The 20,434-nt window shown below is 40.6% G+C and overlaps 1 protein-coding gene across 2 annotated transcripts in view; it reads left to right on the top strand.

The window, feature by feature from the left end:
- LOC126299334 (uncharacterized) overlaps nt 1-20,434 on the top strand; it is an 864,357-nt gene that overhangs the window by 213,558 nt on the left and 630,365 nt on the right. For both annotated transcript variants that reach the window (XM_049991164.1, XM_049991163.1), the window contains exon 5: nt 13,140-13,203. In XM_049991164.1, the coding sequence (XP_049847121.1) occupies nt 13,140-13,203 (64 nt within the window). The remainder of the gene's footprint in view (nt 1-13,139; nt 13,204-20,434) is intronic.

Raw genomic sequence — 20,434 nt, 5'->3', positions numbered from 1 at the left:
TGGTCAGCCAACCACTGTCACATTCTGTGTGATTTTAATTCGTTTTGTCTGATCTCTGTCTGTGTATTTCTTGTCCTGTGTCATCTGTTGTTGTCTCCATTATTAGTTTTTATTCTGAGTGGGTGTTTTCTCGTTTTGGGAAAAGGGATAGATGACCGTAGTAGTCTAGTCCCTTTAATCCCCCAAACCAACCAACCAACCATCTGATGATGTTGCTGGGTAACTCGTTGAACATACGCTCACAGGGTGTAACCTGTTGATTAATTCCATAAGTTGTTGATAATGTTTTCAAAATGTCTAATATGACCCACCAAAACAGTGTGTTTCTTACTACAATAAGTCCTGCACAATCTATTAATCTCCTTCATAACCTTTTCACTCATGTCACCTTGTGGAAAATAGATAGAAATCTTTATGTGTTTTATCTTGTGTATTGCCATACAGTGTTCAAACCCCTCTGAAACAAATTGTGGACCATTGTCAGACAAAAGTAATTTTGGTATACCTACATTGCAAAAGTAAACAGATGTCAACTTCTCAATCATAGTACAAGTATTTGCCCTCTTAATTGGACACAGCTTTACATATTTTGAGAATGTGCCCTAAACGACAAAAATATATTTACAACCTCCTGTAGGTGCAGGCTACACTCTCAGAAGGCCAACTGCTATAAGCTCCTTAGGTTCGCCAGGAAGGACAGAATGGATTAAGCCTTTTGATGGCGCACCAGTTGTCTTTACTCTCTGACATTTATCACACCTTTCCAGTCTGTGCTTAATTAACAAATTACCAAGCCAAGGATGGTTAAATGACTGATCTGATACAAATGTTCGGTAGAAGCCAAACATAGCTTTAAGATCCTTCTTGTTCTTTGGGGGTGAGAAATCTGCAATAGCAGCATGCTTTTCTGTACCAGGTTGTATACTTTCCTTGTTAATCCTGTGACCCAAAACTGAAATTTCCTTCTTTACCAAGTCAGATTTACTTAATTTTAGTTTCATATCTCTCCTGTACATAGCTCGCAGTACTTCATTCAGAATCTTACAGTGCTTGAACTATTCTGCACTCGCTACGAGAATATCATCTACATCGACCACAATTTCATTGGTTAATAACTCGCCTAGCACCTTGTCAGTAGCTCTGGTAAAAAAAAAAAAAAAAAAAAAAAAAAAAACACACACACACACAAAAGTTCAGACCAAATGCACCACTCAGTATTGGTAATACTTACTTCAAGTAAAAATGCTGTACATGGCCTAGATTCCTTGGCCAAACTGATATTCCAGTAGTGACAAGTCACATCAAAAGAAGTCAGAAATTTACATCCGTGGAACTTTTGTAAAATTTCATCTGTGTTAGCTGGTCTGTCACTCTCCTCTATTACAATTTCATTCAACTTTCTGGCATCCAGAACCATCCTGACGCCACCATTCTTCTTCTCTACAACCACAAGTGGTTTGTTATACCTGCTAGTTGACCTTTCAATAATTCCCCATGAGACCATCTTTGAATTTATTTTCTCACCGCCTCCTTTTTTTGAAAATGGAATAATATAAGGTTTCTTAAAATATGGTTGGTGATACTTAAACTTTAATTTGCACTCAAAATCTTTTACCAAACCTGGCCTGTCTGAAAATGCCTTACAGTTGATCAGGAGAATAGCTTTTAATTCTTCCCTTTGACTATTTGTAATACCTTCCATATCCTCAACACTCTCTATTTCTTCCAGCCTTACTCTCTCCTCCTCTTCTTTCTCAGTAATCTCCTCAGTAATAAAAACTCTTAATGGCAAACATAATTCAGTTTGCACACACTTGTCCATACTTTCCAGGACTGATACTTCATTCCTACTTCTGTTGCACTTAAAACTAAAGTTACCACTAGCAAAATCAATATTTACACACCATTTGCACAATAAATTAGTCCCAAATATTACTTCAATGCTGAGATTTTGATTTACCAATAAATTGCACTCCAACAGCTGTCCTGCAAATTTAACAGTTAGTAGTACCTCTTGTTTCACACTCTTTGATAGCTTACCAGTACCACCAATAATTTTTATTCCAGAAACATGTATCACTACTATACCCTCTGTGTTCTTAATAGATTCAAAAAGTGCCTGTGAAATGCCATTCAGATCACTACCACTGTCCAGTAAACACTTAACATGTGTTCCTTGTACACTTGCTGTTATTATAGGACGCCACACTTCCTTTTTACTTACCACATGATCTTCTTGATACAACAAATCCTCATTAATCCTTTCCCTGGAAAAACGATCACCCTGCTTACCAAAATAATTGTCAGACACAGTCAAACGACAGATAGCATGATCCTCTTCCTCATTACTACTCCCAAGCTCTAATTCTTCATTAGGCCTAATGTTATCTTCCTTTATTCTTTCTTTACTTAACACATTACCATCATTATCAATTATAAATTAAAATACTTCATCCTCATCACTACTGGATGCATCACTGCTATCATAATTACCACTACTGCCAGAATTAGACCCACTGTCACTCAAATACTTGGCTAATTAGTTGATCCTTGTTTCCAGCATTAGACCACAAAGCAAAACACCTAAATTCTTTATGTTATCTTAAAAATTTACCATCCGCTTTGACACTGTGGACACCCTGAGCAACAAAAACACACTTATTCAACATCTCACTAGAATTAGAAATTACACTCGTACATTGCTCTTCATCATTACTTCCTGTAGCGTGAGCCAAACCTGGAGCATTATCTAGTTTAAATGGCTTGATCCAGAATTAAAATCATCTCCTCCATTTCTTTTACTTGAATTTCGCCTACCATTTCTGTGTCCATTCTGGCCCAACCTCCACCTAACCATTCCTTGGATTTCTACTATAATTGGTCCTGTTCATCCCATTTACCTGAAATTGTCTCCCTATTGGTTATTGTCATAAAAAATCCTCCTACGATCTTGCACTGATGGCTTCACCCTCTCCACTTTATCAACATAATTCAAGAACTCAGTAATATTACCACTACGGGCAGGTACAAGCAATTCTCAAACTTTCTGAGACAACTTGGTTTCTAAACACAATTACTGGTTCACTGCCTAGCACTTTGTCCAAATATTCCAGTTTGTTTACCCAAAGTAGACAGAAGCCTTTCATAGTACCCTTCCTAGAGTCAAATCTATCTCCTACTCAAAATTCACTCACCCTCTGCAGGTCCAGGTGTTAGAATAGGCCCGAGGTACTCCTGCCTATCATAAGAGGTGACTGAAAGGAGTCTCACACATTTCGGCCTTTATGTGATGGTCCCCTGTAGGGTTTGAGATCCATTCTTTTAAATTTTCCTGAAGAGTGAGCCAATTGGGGAAGGGCGGCTTACATGGTGCATCATGTGCTGATACCTCTCACATCCACTCATTTCCAGCTATAGGGTGAGGTCACCCTCCTGGGTGTGTTTCCCTCCATCCACTGTGCAGTATTACTTTCTGCGCTGATGGCGATAATGGACTTCTTTGCTCGTTTGCACCTGATGTCCAGCATGGTAAACAGTCCATTGTGGTGGGGCCACCATGTACCCTGTTGGTTGTAGCCCTCCGTCTACACGTGGATTGCTCTGCTGATGCCTGCACCATTAACTCCCGATGTATGCCAAGGAGTAGATGTCCGTCACCTTGGGGTGTCGGGACTACCAGCAATAGCCATCCTGCCATGTGGCCTTTGCTGCGGCTGGGTAGTGCTCATGGGCAGAGCCCCTGGTCAGAGTGGGTGACATCAGGATGGATGACATGCCATGAAGCATAGTAAGTCATCTCTTGCTGGTGGTCCACCACCAGCAGTCTGTAAGTGATTGAGGTCTAACTTAAGTGCAAAGAAATATGATCCCAAATCGTTCCCCTCCCTTGCCACACCATGGGAGGAATGCCAGTCTAAGGATGGCACTGAAGCTTATTCACACTGGTACCTTGTATGTACAAAAGTTGATGGGGAATCTTTCATGTCCATGAAGCCTAAGTGTTTTGTGGAGCATTTAGAGGACAAGTTTTGGGAGGTTCAGGGCTTGTCCAAAATGTGCTGTGGGTCAGTCTTTGATAAAAACAACATCCTCTGCCCAGTCATGGACATTACTCGCCTGTGAGAAGCTGGGGGATGTTTCTGTTTCCATCACACCCATAAGAGCTTAAATATGTTCCAGGGTATTATCGTCCACAGGGACCTTCTTTTACAGTCTGATGATGACTGGGCACCAACTTAGAGTGACGAGGTGTTCATTTTGTCCAGTGCATTCCGAGGGATAATCATGCTGCCACTGGTGCCTTCATCTTGGCCTTTGAGGATGACACATTACCCAAAAAGTTCATAGTGACGGTTTACCACTGTGATGTGAAACCATATAACCCTCCCCCAATGGGGTGCTTTAAGTGCTGTAAGTTCAGGCATATGTCCTCCCGCTATACTTCCAGCATCACTTGCCGAGATTGTGGACATCCATCACATCCCACTACTCCATGTGCCCTGCCTCCCATCTGTGTCAATTGTGGAGAGCACTATTTGCCTTGCTCGCCAGACTGCAGGATTTTACAGAAGGAAAGGAAAATGTTCGAATACGAGACCCTGGATTGCCTGACCTTCACTGAGGCTAAGAGAAAATATGACAGGCTACATCCTGTCCATATGACATCCACCTACACCACCGCTACAACAATGGTTCCAGCTCCTTCTGTTCTGCCTACTCCAGTCAGGTCTCAGAGCTGCAACACAGCACCTGCCCCCTTGATGGTGGGGGGCACTTTCCTCCCTGTTGCTCTTGCACCACCTACCTCGGGAGCACTGCCACTTCTCAGCTGTAGAAGTGCAAGTCTCCTTTGGCTCCTCTCACTAGGAAGTAGTCCCTTGGGTCCCTCCCTTCCCAGTTTTCTACTAGTGGGAAAGATGATACCCGCCAGTTGCTGAAGTGCCCAAAAGGAGCTGGTCATACGGCTTCACGATCCACCTCACTCCTGGAGACTGAATCAGTGAAGCCCTCCCAGCCAGCAAAACCCAAGGATAAGTAAGAGAAATTTAAAAAGAAGACCTCCAAGGCCAAGGAAACTGCGGTGGCACCCACACCACCGCTACCTACAAGCTCTGCATCTGAGGATTATGTGGAGATTCTGGCGTCCACTGAGGACCTAGATCTCATCGGATCCTCGGACACAATGGATATACTGCTCAGGAACTAAGTCTGTGGCAGCAGGTGACCCTGAGGCATAAACTGCCTCATTGAATGTTCCATACCTTCCCAGCCTGATGATCATGTCATCCTCCAGTGTAATTGCGGTGGTTTTTTCCACCACCTGGCTGAGCTATGGCAGCTGTTAAACATTACACCTGTTTTCTGCATTGTGCTGCAGGAAACCTGGTACCTAGCAATGCAGACCCCTGCCCTCCACGGCTATAAGGGATATTAAAGGAACCATAGTGACTATAACTGAGTGTCAGGTGGAGTTTGTGCCTATGTCCTGAACTCAGTATGTAATGAAACTGTGCCCCTCCAAACCCCTCTTGAAACTGTGGCTGTCAGGATAAGGATGACACAGGAAATAACTGTCTGCAATGTAGATCTTCATCCAGATGGTGCAGTACCCCTGAACATATTGGCTGCACTGATGGATCAATTCCCTAAACCTTTCCTACTTTTGGGAGATTTTAACGCCCATAACCTGTTGTGGGGTGGCACTGTGATTACTGGCTGAGGTAGAGATGTTGGAGCTTAGCTGTCTCAATTTGACCTCTGCCTCTTAAATACTGGGGTCCTCACACATTTCATTGTGGCCCATGGTAGTTACTCGGCCATTGATTTACCACTTTGCGGCTCAGGCCTTCTCTCATCTGTCCACTAGAGAGCCCACAATGACTTATGTGGTAGTGACCACTTCCCCATCTTCCTGTCACTGCCCCAGCATCATGTCCGCGGATGCCTACCCAGATGGGCTTTATACAAGGCTAACTGGGAAGCTTTCACCTTGGGGGCCACTGTTAAATCTCCCCCACACAGTAACATCGACCTGATGGTTGAGTGTGTCACCAGGACAATTGTTTCTGTGGTAGAAATTGCGATTCCTTGTTCCTTAGGATGTTCGTATTGGAAGACAGTACGTTGGTGGTCACCAGAAATTGGTGAGACCATTAAAGAGTGTAGGCAGGCTCTACAGCGACATAAGTGGCACCCTCTCTAGAGCACCTAATAGCCTTTAAACGGCACCATGCCACATTTGCCAGCTTATAAAAAGACTGAAACAGGAGTGTTGGCAGAGGTATGTCCTATCCATTGGGTGCCATATGTCACCTTCCCAAGTCTGGATGAACATCAGACGTGTTTGTGGGTGCCAGACCCCAACAGATGTCCCTGGTGGTAATGTTGATGGCGTTTTATCTACTGACACAAACATGATTGCCGAGTACTTTGCTGAGTGCTATGCTCGCACCTCTGTGTCAGAAAATTACCCCACAACCTTCCACACCACACAAATGGCGGAGGGAAGGGAAAGTCCTCTCTTTCGCCTTACGCCAAAATGAATTCTATAACACCCCACTTACAGAGTGGGAGCTCCTCAACGCCCTTGCACACTGCCCTGTCACAGCTCCTGGACCAGGTTGAATCCACAGTCAGATGATTAAACATCTCTCATCCGAATACAAGTGACATCTCCTCATTACCTTCAACTGGATCTGGTACAGTGGCATCTTTCCAGCGCAATGGCGGGAGAGTACCATTATTCCCATGCTCAAACCAGATAAAAACCCACTTGATGTGGATAGCTATCAGCCCATCAGCCTCACCAGTGTTCTTTGTAAGCTGCTAGAGTGTATGGTGAGCTGACATTTGTGTTGGGTTCTGGAGTCACGTGGTCTACTGGCTCCATGCCAGGGCGGTTTCCGCCAGGTTTGCTCTACCACTGATAATCTTGTGTCCCTTCAATCTGCCATCCAAACAGCCTTTTCCAGTCGCCAACAACTGGTAGCCGACTTTTTTTTATCTACGAAAAGCTTATGACATGACCTGGCGACATCATATCCTTGCCACATTGTGTGAGTGGGGTCTCCAGGGCCCGCTCTCGATTTTTATCAAAAATTGCCTGTCACTCCATACTTTCTGTGTCCAAGTTGGTGCCTCCCATAGTTCCATCCATATCCAGGAGAATGGAGCCGCCCCCCCCCCCCTTTTCCCCCAGTACTCTGTATTGAGTGTTTCTCTATTTTTAATGGCCATTAACGGTCTAGCAGCAGCTGTAGGGCCGTCTGTCTCACCTCCTCTGTATGCAGATGACTTCTGCATTTTGTACTACTCCTCCAGTACTGTTGTTGCTTAGCAGTGCCTACAGGGAGCCATCGACAAAGCGCAGTAATGGGCTCTAGCCCACAGCTTCCAAAAATTGTGAGTTGTGCACTTCTGTCAGTGTCATACTGTTCATACGTAACCAGAACTTCAGCTTTTACCTTAATGATGATCCACTCACTGTAGTGGATACATATAGATTCTTAAGACTGGTTTTTGATGCTCAATTGACTTGGCTTCCTCATCTTTGTCAGCTTAAGCGGAAGTGCCGACAGCACCTCAATGCCCTCTGCTGCCTGAGCAATACCAACTGTGGTGCTGATCGCTCCACACTGCTGCAGCTCTAGAAAGCCCTTGTTCAATCCCGCCTTGACTATGGGAGTGTGATTTATGGTTTGGGGCACCCTCAGTGTTGCATTTACTCGACCCAGTGCACCACTGCGGCATTAGACTAGTGACAGAAGCTCTTAGGACGAGTCTGGTGACCAGCGTACTGGTGGCAGCTGGAGTCCCTCCATTCAAGATCAGATGTGCACAGCTGCTCACCAGTTATGTTGCACACATTCATAGCTGTCCTGAGCATCCTGATTACCATCTCCTTTTCCCAACACTGGCAGTTCATCTCCTGCATCAACGGCCCCCAGTTGAATTCGGTTCTTTTTGTCTGAACTGGAGTCCTTCCCTTTACCACCTCTACTTGAGGTCCATTCACGTACAACCTCCATTGTGTAACACTATGCTGAAGCTTTGCCTTGGACTTTCAAATGCCCATAAGGACTCAGTTAACCCTGTGACTCCCGGCTGTCACTTCTTCTTGATTCTTGACATGTACTGGGGGCATGAAGTGGTTTACACTGATGGTTCGATGGCTGACGGTCACCTTGGTTTGCATTTGTTCATGGAGGCCATATTGAACATCACTCCTTTCCAGATGGCTACAGGAGGCCCTCTATGCCCTGGAATGCTTTAGTCGTTCAGTGGTGTTTGTCTGGACTCCAGGTCATGTCGGAATTCCAAGAAATGAACATACTGACAGGCTGGCCAAACCGAGCGAGGTGGCGCAGTGGTTAGCACACTGGACTCGCATTCGGGAGGACGACGGTTCAATCCCGTCTCCAGCCATCCTGATTTAGGTTTTTCGTGATTTCCCTAAATCATTTCAGGCAAATGCCGGGATGGTTCCTTTGAAAGGGCACGGCCAATTTCCTTCCAAATCCTTCCCTAACCCGAGCTTGCGCTCCGTCTCTAATGACCTCGTTGTCGACGGGACGTTAAACACTAACCACCACCACCACCAGGCTGGCCAAACAGGATACACGGCAACCGCTTCTGGAGGTTGGCGTCCCTATAACTGACCTGCGTTCATTATTACGCCGCAAAGTTTTTCAGCTTTGGGAGACGGAATCGCGTAGTCTCAGTACACACAACAAACTGTGTGTCATTAAGGAGACTAAGACTGTGTGGAAGTCTTTGATGAAGGCCTCTTGCAGGGAATCTGCGGTTCTCTGCCGGCTCTACATTGGCCATGCTTGGGCAACCCACAGATATCTCCTGCACCTTGAAGTCCTGCTTCAGTGTTGGTGTGACACCTGCTTGGTAGTGGCCCATATCCTGGTACACTGTCCTACTTTGACTGCCCTGTGATGAAATCTTTGTTTATCAGACTTGTTGCCACTAATTGTATCTGACAATGCCTCATCAGCTGATTTAGTTTTATCTTTTATTCATGAGGGTGGGTTTAATCATTTGATCTAAGTTTTAACGTATGTCTGTTGTCCCTCTGTGTCCTCCACCTTAGTGCTTTTAGATCGAGGTTTTAATGTGTTGCAGAGTGGCTGGTTTCTCCTTTTTATTCTCACGATCAGCCAGTGAGTGATGGTAAACTGCTTTCTCATTTTAATCTCTTCTACCTGTTTCTTGCATCCCTCTGTGGTTTTCTTGTCCTCTTTCTTTCCTTGAATTTTTTGTTGCCTTTCTGTCATTTTTCCTTTATTTTGGTATTGTGCTCTGTGTCTCGTTTGTTATATTCTTTCCCTTGTATGATTGATGATTGTTTTCACAGGAACAAGGGACCGATGACCAAGCAGTTTGGTCCCCGCCCCCTCCCCCCCTCCTTTCCTTTTTAAAACAACCAATCAAATTTACTCAAAATTCTCTGCTGCTTTTCTTTGGACCAATATTCATCTAAAAATGCTTTCTCAAAGCTTTGCCATGAAGTATAGCTGTCAGCTACCTGAGCTGCCCATCCGTGAGCATCCCCTTTCAAAAAAAAAAAAAAAAAAAAAAAAAAAAAAAAAGAACCCTCTCAGAAATGACATTCTCTCTTTGTCATTCCATGTTTCAGGCAAATCATTAATTTCTCTAATGAAATCCGGTGGATGCGCTTCCCCATATGGCACAAAATTATTAAATTTCTTACAACTTACACATAAAAGAACTGTTTGGGACACTACATACTCTATGACTTTGATTTTGTACCACTTCCATCTTTTTCTCTACTTCAGCCAATTTTTATTTACTTTTACCAGTTTTTCCTCTACCAGTACTGCACACTTTGTTTCTACTCCGTTTCTAAATCTTTTTAATCTGATCGATTTGGTTCTCAAGTTTAACCCTGTTTTCAGCACAAAATTTCCTGGCAGCTTTGACTTCATCTTTACACTGTTTTTGTAAGCCTCCACCCTCTACTCTAGTAATCATAAAGTTTCTTTCTCTCTTCTACACATTTACTGCTCATTAATGTTAATTTCTCATTAGTATTTTGTACTACTTTCCTTATCTTTTCATCACAATCTTTCCCTACTGCCTCAACCTTCTTATTTAATTCTGAAAGACTAGACCTACCTACCTTAATTTCCTTTATAATTTCTTTCTTCAGTTCATCTTTTGTGCTAGTCATGTCAGTTTCAATACTATTAATGTCTACTTTCATATCACTAATGTCTTCTTTCGTACACATACTACTTGTAATTTGCCTTAACATTGCTTCCACATTTCCATCTGCAATAAACTTTTGCCCTTGCTGACTTTCTCTACTAGATTCCTCCTCCTTAACCTTAATTATCTCATCCACTTATGTACTGTTTTCTTCCATTTCGCTTACCTCACGATACAATGTATATGATGCTTTTATCATTCCACCTACAATAAGACTTTCATCCCCATCATTCAAAGTTGCATTCATGTCTGATTTATAACTACTATCATCTATAGAACCAGTCCCCATTAAGTCTTTATGTTCATGTAAAAACTTAACCTCCACATCTTAGTTATCAATTGTTTGTCATGTCACTTCCCTCTTGTCCATTGTCCTCCGTCACCCTGCCTTGTTCATTAAGGCCACTCATTATGTATCTCTTAATACAAAACAGTGTTTGCTATTAAATTACCTTATTTTAAATCACTCATCTCCTGCTGCTGCTGCTGTCATCTTGACTTGTCATCTCCACGGCTATTGTAATTTGTAATTGTCTTGGCGAGGTGTCTTGTTTATCCCGGTCAACTGTGTCCACCTGTATGCTGCTTGGGTGCTCCTGTACTAAATGGCTGCTTCTATAGAACCTGCTCGCTGGTTTTCTGCTGTCCTACTGTGGCCATAAAACCCAAGTGCTGATTGGCTGTTGCACCACTGCACTGTAAACCGCTCTTGAGTTCACTGTTCAAAGTTTGCGAGTCCTAGTTTATTGTGCCCACATACAATAGTCCTCACCCGGGGCACCATATGTGATGTTCACCTGCCTTATTTCATCTACCATTGGCCTCAGTGTTGACATACTGCATTGCTACACTGACTAAAAATTGGAGGGTAGAAGTTCAACACTGACTACTTTAAATCATGTAGCCGACAGATGAACATTTGCATTTCACAGTTTTTTACTTTCACTGTTTACAATGCTCCAATAAGACACAGTTATATGGCCAGTGCACTTTGGTTTAACTTTTGATAAGTCTCATTAATAGGTTGCAAGCAAATGTCAACATACTGCTACAATAGTTTGCTGTTGAACTTCTATGAGCAGTGAAAGACTAACCGCACATTTCACAGTCTTTCAGATAAATTGAACAGACACTGTCATTGTTTTAACACACGACCTAATTGTGTTACACTTATTTCACAGTTAAGTTGAATCATTGTTGTTGATCTAACCATTACAGGTTTCTCGTCTGAAACTTGGCCTATGGACTGACTGTCTCGGGACCAAAAATTGATTAGGGAAGTTTTTGCAGAATGTAAATACTTTTGGACTAAAGGAGACAACTCACCAAAAAGCAGATGCATCGAGCTATTGATAGGTACACATAAATGAAGGAAAGCTTTCAGAGTTATCCTTTGATGAGCTAGAGTTAAAACACACACACACACACACACACACACACACACACACACAACCCTACCTGGCGTCAGCTAGACTGACAGTACTATTGCTGTTCTGCAGCAGGTGGACTGGTTGGGGGCAGGGGGAGGGGGGGGGGGCAGTGTCAGGTGGGGTGGGTAGTGGGACAGGGTGGTGGGAGGCAGAGAGATGGACTGGGGGTGAGTGGCTAGTAGTTCAGACGAGGTGGCTGGTTTGCTGGCTGGGAACATGGGAGAGAGGGGTTGCGGGTATATGAACTGGTATGACTAGTGGCCTGTTGGAAGCAGCACACATTGAAGGTGATGTGAATTGGGAGACGGTGACAGGACAGAGGAAGGGGAAACTGTTGGGTGAAGGGTGTGGGAACAATGGGTTACCTGAGATTGGGGCCAGGCCAATTAGAGGAGCAGAGGATGTGTTGTAAGGATAACTCCCATCTGTGAAGTTGAGAGAAGCTACTGGTGAAGGAAAGGATCCAGATGGCTCAGGTCATGAAGCAGCCATTGAAATTGAGCATGTTGTGTGCAGCTACATGTTGTGCCATTGGGTGCTCAACTTTGTTCTTGTCAACAGCTTGTCAGTGGTCATTCATCCTGGTGGTGGTAGTCATACCAACATTAAAGGATGTACAGTGTTTGCAACAGAGTTAGTATATGGCATGGGTGCTTTCACAGGTTGTCCATCCTCTGATGGGGTAAGATAAGCCTGTGACAGGATTAGAGTAGGAGTGCTGGGGAGTGGATAGGGCAGGTCTTGCATCTTGGTCTGCCACAGGGATATATCCCTGTGGCAAGGAGTTGAGAGTCGGAGTGACATAGGAATGGACTAGGATGTTGTGTAGGTTGCGTGGGCAATAGAATATCACTTTAGAAAGAGTGGGTAGGATCTTGGGTAGGATGTCCCTTATTTCAGGACAGGATGAGAGGTGATCAGAATCTCCCACATTAAAGATGCTAACCACTTCCTTCATCGACTTTCCACCATCCTCACCCTTTTATCTCCTGGATCCCTATTCATCACTGCTGATGCCGCCTGCCCATACACCAACATCCCTTATGACCATGGCCTTGCTGCATCAAACACCTGACAATAAACACATTGGAGGGAACTGGCTATGACATTATTATTAGTATGATTTTAATCCTTTATTTAAAAATACTTATACTTATTACTCAGTTACGTAGTTTCCAGTTTCTTAGGCCATTGTCAGGTCACAGCTGAATGCTGCAAACACAGATACATTGACATGGGATGTACCCAGAAATTACTCATACAGATATCTCTATGAGTAATATCCTTGTGAGCTACATGTCATTTTATCTGTATTTGTGATATTCAGCTTTAATATGACAGTTCCCTAAGAAGCTGGAAGCTGGATTATGACCACGTAAATAATAATTTACAGCCTATCACGAAAGTGTTCCCTGTTTCATGTTCAGCTGAACACTGACAGATTGTTAGTTAATTTATTTCTCATTGTAGGTGTTGGCTCCTGTTCCAAGGGGAGATGGTTTACTTAACAATCCAGAACAAGTTTCAACGCTTTGTGAGTATACTGTTTCACTAGATATTAAAAGTACCTCATGTGTGTATATGCCTTTGCATTTTCAGTTGTATTATTTTTTTTAAAAAAAAACTAGCTTTATGTGACATGACAATTTTTTTTAGTGTAAGACAGTTTCATTACTTTCTCTATCACAGTTTGCTCTGTATCCACAACTGCCAGATAAAATGTAGTGACACGAAAAAATCAACAGAAAAGTGTGAGTTTTATGATTCAGTTTCTTAATTTATTTGTGGAATATTGGGTTTTTGTCTAAGTCAACATGCGCAGTATACATTTAGCATGCCATCTGTGTATCCTCCAAGTGTATAATGCATACATGAAATACTTGGTGCAAAGGGAGCAATGTTCACTATACAGGGTGAACATTAATAAAACTGAGAAACTGCAGTGATGAATTCCTGATTGTAAATGGAGGAAAAAAGGTCCTATGAACATGTGACAAATGACAGTGCCTTTAACCATGTGTTGTGTGTATCTTGTGTGTTGCAGGCTATGTGACTGACTCAGCATATGGTAAAGAGGACTAATGACAGAATCCCATAACTGTGATGGTCTGATGCAAAAACCATTGACAGAATCCTTCCCATAGAGGGAAATTCACTGCCAAGAGTCCTAGCCATCATTGCAGGTGATAGGGATAGTAGCAGTTGTCATGCAGGATGCACATAATCATACTTTGGCTTACACACTGTTGGCATGCAACTTGCCTGGAGCTTGTACTAGGGTTCATTTCAAAGTCCTCTTGAACCCCGTCCTCCAAATCTGGTGTACGCACAGTCCACTGCAACCCTGCATGTTTGTCTGTCTGAAAGAACCCATGATCACACAAACACCCAAAATGGGCTTAAAATGTTGTGTTATTTGCTTGGCACTTCTGAGGGTATTTGTATCAGAGTAGCTGTGCTGCTTCTTGACTGTTTCCATCTGCTTGACCATACACTAACACCATCTTGGCGTGTTCTCAACATGAATACCAGAACGTTCTGCTGCTTACAATATGCTGTGTCAATTACACTGACTACGATACATAAGAAACACACGGCATATCATCAGAGGAACTGTCATCCGTCAGTGCCATCTAATGTGGCAACAATGTATTTATGGACACATGTTTAAAGGACCTTTCTTCCTCCATTTCCAGTCAAGTATCCATTCCTACAGTTGGTCAGTTTTATTAATGTTCATCCTTTTTATTTCAGATTGTGAAATCTAGGGAAAAAAGGTGTCTCGACACCAACAAAGTCTCAGGTCTATATCCTTCATGTGCTTGTGAATTCTGAATCAGAGGTTCTTTATTACTTTTGGAAAAGTTAGGCAGACACACATTTAGCTCTCAAATAATATTGTTCATTTCCACACTTTCTTTGCATGATGTCTAGGACAGGACTGTACTTGGTTTTAACATGATTCCAATCTGTCTGTGTTGATTCAGCAGTGTGTGACTTCACCTTCTGAATTCCTTGCTATGCCCTATGTCAAGTTTTCCAGATCCCACCCTTATGTATTTACATGAAAGTGATGATTATTTCATCAAATTAATTGCTGCTATCCTGCAAATACTTGGCAAAGAGATCTTCATTACTTCAGCTAATAAATTTAGAGTAAGCATCCACCAGTTTTGTTTATAAAAAGTATGATATTTTGCTGTAAAACTTAATAGATATCAGGCTTGAATTTTAAAGACAGCGTTGGAGGACAGGCTTATGCCCAGGGTCAATCTATTTAAGTCTCTAACCATGTACTTACCTATACATTCCACATTGAAACTCTTACTATATCTATGTCTAAAATTCCTCACCAAAAGACTAAAGTAACGGAAAGGGTTGCTTCAAATTGTAACACAGTTTAAATCAACTCTGAATTATTGTTCGTTAGGCTCAAGTAAAATGTTCCTACTTTCTCCAGTTACAATCTCACACATTTCACAGTTTCTTCTAAGTTGACCATTGCTATTCAATTTAGTACAGTCACCATCCATTAAATATCTTATCATTAAATATGAAATTAATCTCAGAAATTAATTAATTAATACATTTACCACTGCTAATTGTTTCCAAAATACAAAAAAGAGGATTTTTTGGGAAAAACAAGTGCCCATAATTAATGAAAACCCCAAAATTTTGATAAAAAAAGATTAAATGTCCTACAATTCTGAAAGGAGGTCCCAGGAATTTTAAATAAAACAGGAATTACACCCTCTTAATTTAAATTAATACCCAGAAAATACTGATATACAAAGCACACTTATAGTGATGCATTCATTCTCTATGACAGAAAACTTACAATAATTATTATTACAGTTGTTTCATTATGACACAAAAATTATTTAAGGAGAAAAAATAATTTTCAAAAATTCACAAGTGTCAGTTAACTTTCTCAAATTAATCAGTACTTAAAAAAACTAGCACAATACTGATAGAAAAGTCAGACATCAAAAGATTTATCAAAAATTAATATTAACAAACTTTCTATGAAGATTTTTCATATTATTTTTGTAATGTTATACAGAAATTTGTATTTGTGCCATATGCTATTGTGTCTGTTGCTTCAGAGGTAGCCTTATTACTTGATTCAACACATGTGTGAAAAAACAAACAATACAAGGTTCTGAAAACTTAGTCTGCTGTGGTACACTGTTGCAAGACTTACAAATTGAATGACTGCACTGGCCACCAGTGTCTGGTTCATGAAATGTCACAACTCATTTTTTCATATGATTTTGAAGGTAATTTGGATTGCATGATTAACTGTTATGTCATTATGTGAGACCCATAAAAGTAATTTCACTTTTTGAGCTGTGTAACATAATTTTCAACAACTTCATATTGAAGTACTCACTAATATTACATCTATTCATAGGAACATGTATTGTCAGTTTGTTTGATTGCAATCAGGACTTTTCATGTACAAACAACCGAGTAACAAGAGAGATACCAAATATACTATAATTATGTTTGAAATCTGTAATAGTTCTGTTTATCATACTGTTAGCTTGCTGTGCTATTTGCCAACACAACATCTAACTACCTTGTAATTACCGTACTTCATAAAACAAAACCTTATTATCAATGTGAACAAAGATTTTATTTGGGCTGCTGTATTATATACTGAAATTCTGTTCACACTAAAAAATAATGTACTCGTATTTTAAACAGGAAACACGGTAGTAGTCCAGGATAAATGCAGTTTCAGTCTAATTGACATAAATGTAATTAGCATCATTTGTTCTTATTGGTTTACTTATTTTTCATGAAAACAAGAGATATGTAATTGTCTTTGTATAACATTCCATGCATTTCAATTGTAATCACCAGATGATAACATTTTTTTTGTAATCGTCAATAACTTTTGTAATTATAATTAGCAAATTTACACACAACCAGGGTACATAAGCACTACGAGAAATCATGGGAGGGCCAGTATGATGTAAGATCTTAAGCAGCACTTTGTGACTGTAATAAACTTTATGCCTGAAACAGTAACTGACTTTTCATGTTTTTTGAGAACTGTTGTGTTCTCTGGCCCATTTCCAATTAAGAAACTTACAGGAAACTTCAACTGCACCAAAGAAATGAAATGACAATAAGTCCTGGTCAACATTTATTATTTTGAACAAGCTGAGTTACATCCACTTAATTTCAGGAACATTTATTTCAGCTACAATGTAAAAGATTCATATCTTGTAAAGACCTTTACCTTGAATTGCTTTTTGTTGACAACATTTATACCCAAGAAGGTAGTTTCACCATACTCACCACCTGCTGCCCCAACTGATTGGTGGTTATTTCTGATGGTTACCTATACAACAAATAAGTGTTAACATTTTATTCATCATGCTCCTCTGACAGTTGTAGCCCTTTTGCATAACATTTCTTTACATTCTCGCTATTGTATCGCCTTCAATATCAGTATACTTTCAGCTCATATTTGAATTCTTTATTTAATTCCACTATCTTAAATGGTTCTTTATATATGGTGAGACTTCTTGATCTCGTATCATCCTGATTTCATTGCATATGTGATCTGACCAAGTCCCCTACCTTGTACACTATGGACAGGACAAGTCTGTCATACTATCTCTTTCCTCTGCCTCTTAATGGGGTCAGGGATTTTCACCTGCCTTGAGATGACGGGGTGTCTGTGTTGTCCTCATCGTTTCATCATCATTCATGAAAGTGGTGAGGTTGGGCTGAGCAAAGGTTGGGAATTTGTACGGGCACTGATAACCCCACAGTTGAGTGCCCCGCAAACCGGTCATCATCATCATCCATCTCATGAACTAACATTTGTCGTGCTTGCTCAGTCTTTTCATTCCATGTGATGTCATCTTTTAGTACTTTCTGCATTATATCCCTGATCAGGCTGTCGAGTGTACTTTGTAAAAATATTTACACTTGAGCATAACCTGTTGAGTCATGTTGAACATTGTTGATAATGTCTTAAATGTACAAATTTACATACCCCATCTGCTGTGTCTTTTATGGCAATATACTCAATGTAGTCTGGTTATTTATTTCATGACCTGTTCAGAAGCATTATATACAGGATGATGTTGGGAAACCTTCACAGGCTTCACACTTTTGGGAAACCTTCACAGGCTTCACACTTTATTTCTCCAACATCTCTATCCACTCTTTGCTTGTGAACCGAGTGTCACTATTGCTAATAGCACATTTAGGTGCATACACATTGATGAATTGTTCTGTTGCCATCTTCTCAGCGATCTTATCCCTGTAACAGATCTTATCCTTGTAGCAGATACAAGCATATGAAACAAGGGAAAAGTTTCTTAATTACTAAGACTTGTCACACCTGAATGGGGTTTAGTATCACTCCTTGAAAAGCAACAGCCATTCTTTCTTTTCATTCTGTACATAATAATGTGTGCTTAAAACTTTATTCTTAACTATTTTTCCTGGCATACACCACAGCTTTTAAGTAATTTTTTTAACTATATCGCCATTTTGAAAAACCAGCAACTGTGCATTTCTTTGGGCTGAAATGTCCACAAGTAAGGTGTGTTTACCACACTAGCATCTCTACACATGGATCTGGAATTTGCTCTCTCCACTCTGTTTTATTCAAATTTGTTGTGCAATACAAGACACCATTATCTAGAAGATAAAAATCTCAAATTTTCTCCTGGATCATACAACTATATATTCATTTAATTACTACCAGTATGCTGCCCTTGTTTTGTTCTCTTATGTTTCTTGCCATTCTTCTCATTGTTCTGCTAGGCAGCAGATTTGACAGTGCATTATGTTACCAGCTGTTGTATGCCTGACACATACTGTACCTTGAAATCAAAGTCTTGCAATGCAAGTGTCCTAGTCAATCCTCCATGACAGTTTACAAGTGAACATGAATGAAAGAGCCATATGGTCTATTACAACAATTGATTTGTGTTCTGCAAGATAATATTGGAACTTTGCTAAGCAAAACAGTGCAGTTAACACCTTGTTTTGGTTACTGGATGTTTTTGTTCATACTATGTCAACATTCGACTACCAAAGGCTGCTGCTATGATTACTCCATGCTGGTCTTCTTCTTTTTGGTACAGCTGATGATAATCCAATGTTTCTCAGCCTAAATAAAATATTTTAGCCATATCAGGGTGCAACAGTATTGATGCAGTATACAATTTGTCTTTAATTCTTGCTATACCTTCCATAAATTTCACCATCAAAAGCCATGCATTGTTCTTTTCCGACAGTCTGTGTATGCCTTGCTGTTCAATATTTTATCATCCAGGCAAAGCAATATTAGACTCCTCAAAAACCAAAGTATCTCTTCAACTGTTTCCTGTTTATCAGTACAGGGAATTTCCTTATTGCTTCCAGCCTGCCTGTATTATGTTTAAGTTCTTCTGGTTCAATAATATTAATATGCCCCAAAAGGTTTCTCTCTTGATGCCCAAATTCTGACATTTAGAAAATTAAGCATCACTCTGCCAAGTTCACAACTCTCTTTAATAGTTTTTCCCAAGTTTCACTTTTTACATGAATGTCATTTATACTTAATGGGATCTCCTTCAACAAATTTTCACCGAATATTTGGTCAGGTAACCTGATGAAACCTGAAACATGCTCATTCATTCTAAATAACAACATTCCATGCTGCTATCAGTGGCTTTTGTACAAAAACAAAAAGGCAGTGTGTTGTCTAGGTTCTAGACAAATATTTAAACAGTTTCTAACCATGCATCTACTGACACATGCCCCATTGAAACTGAAATGAGGGAAAGTCTCTCTTCAAATTACACATAGTTTAAATGAACACTGAATTTATTGCTCTTTAGGCTCAAGTAAACTGTCCCTATGTTCCTTAGTCACTATTCACACTGCAGTTACAATCTCAAATATTTCACAGTTCCTTCTGAGTGAGCCATTGCTGTTCAGTTTGATACGGTTGCCTGCTAGGCACTTTATTGTGAATAGCAGAGTAATCATGTAGATGTAGATGATGTAGATTATCATCAAATATGGAATTAAGCTCACTTTTTTAATTAATGCACTTCCATACACGATCACAACCAGTGCGTGCACCTGAGGCTTGCCGTGCAGAATTGCTTAAACTGAACAGTCAGGATCTGAGATTAAAATTAGCATTAATTGCCATTTACTCTGTCAGATACAGCTTTCATCTTTGTCTGTTACATCTTTAAAATAAAGAAGCAGTTTGTTTTTCAAAACCAGTGTGCAAGATAAAAGCAAAGAAGAAAATATTATAATGATTATTCCCATAATTGTCCAAAATTGAAACTTGGTGGCCTGTAAAAAGTAATATTCAAATATTTTGATGAAAGCAAAGAAATGAGTTTTCTAAATCCATTCTCAAAATTTATTTTACATTTTAGATTGCATTTTAGCTTTTTCTGTCTCTTTATTTTGATATCTGGTGATATTCCCAATCCTTTGTCCATAATTGAGCTTTTTAGCGTGAGGCATCTGGTCACAACACATGACTTGCCCTTGCAGCTTTACCTCCACCATTACCTCTCTCATACCTTTTACACATCAGGTTTCATTTTCAGTTTCATATACTACACTTGTTTTAAATTGGTTTCCTATACTGATTTTCTCTGATAAGTTCTGTTCTTTATTAGGTCTGTTTACTTCACTCCAAGCCAAAACACTGCTGTGTTGTACTGTGTCATTCATTGTTGTTCACATGGACCAGTGTAAAGGATGGCATCTTCGTCTTACAT

This window comes from Schistocerca gregaria, chromosome X (genome assembly GCF_023897955.1).
Source record: "Schistocerca gregaria isolate iqSchGreg1 chromosome X, iqSchGreg1.2, whole genome shotgun sequence".
In the NCBI taxonomy this organism is placed as follows: domain Eukaryota; kingdom Metazoa; phylum Arthropoda; class Insecta; order Orthoptera; family Acrididae; genus Schistocerca; species Schistocerca gregaria.
The sequence above is the reverse complement of the archived record's forward strand: the minus strand, read 5'-3'. Positions and strand labels throughout refer to the sequence as shown.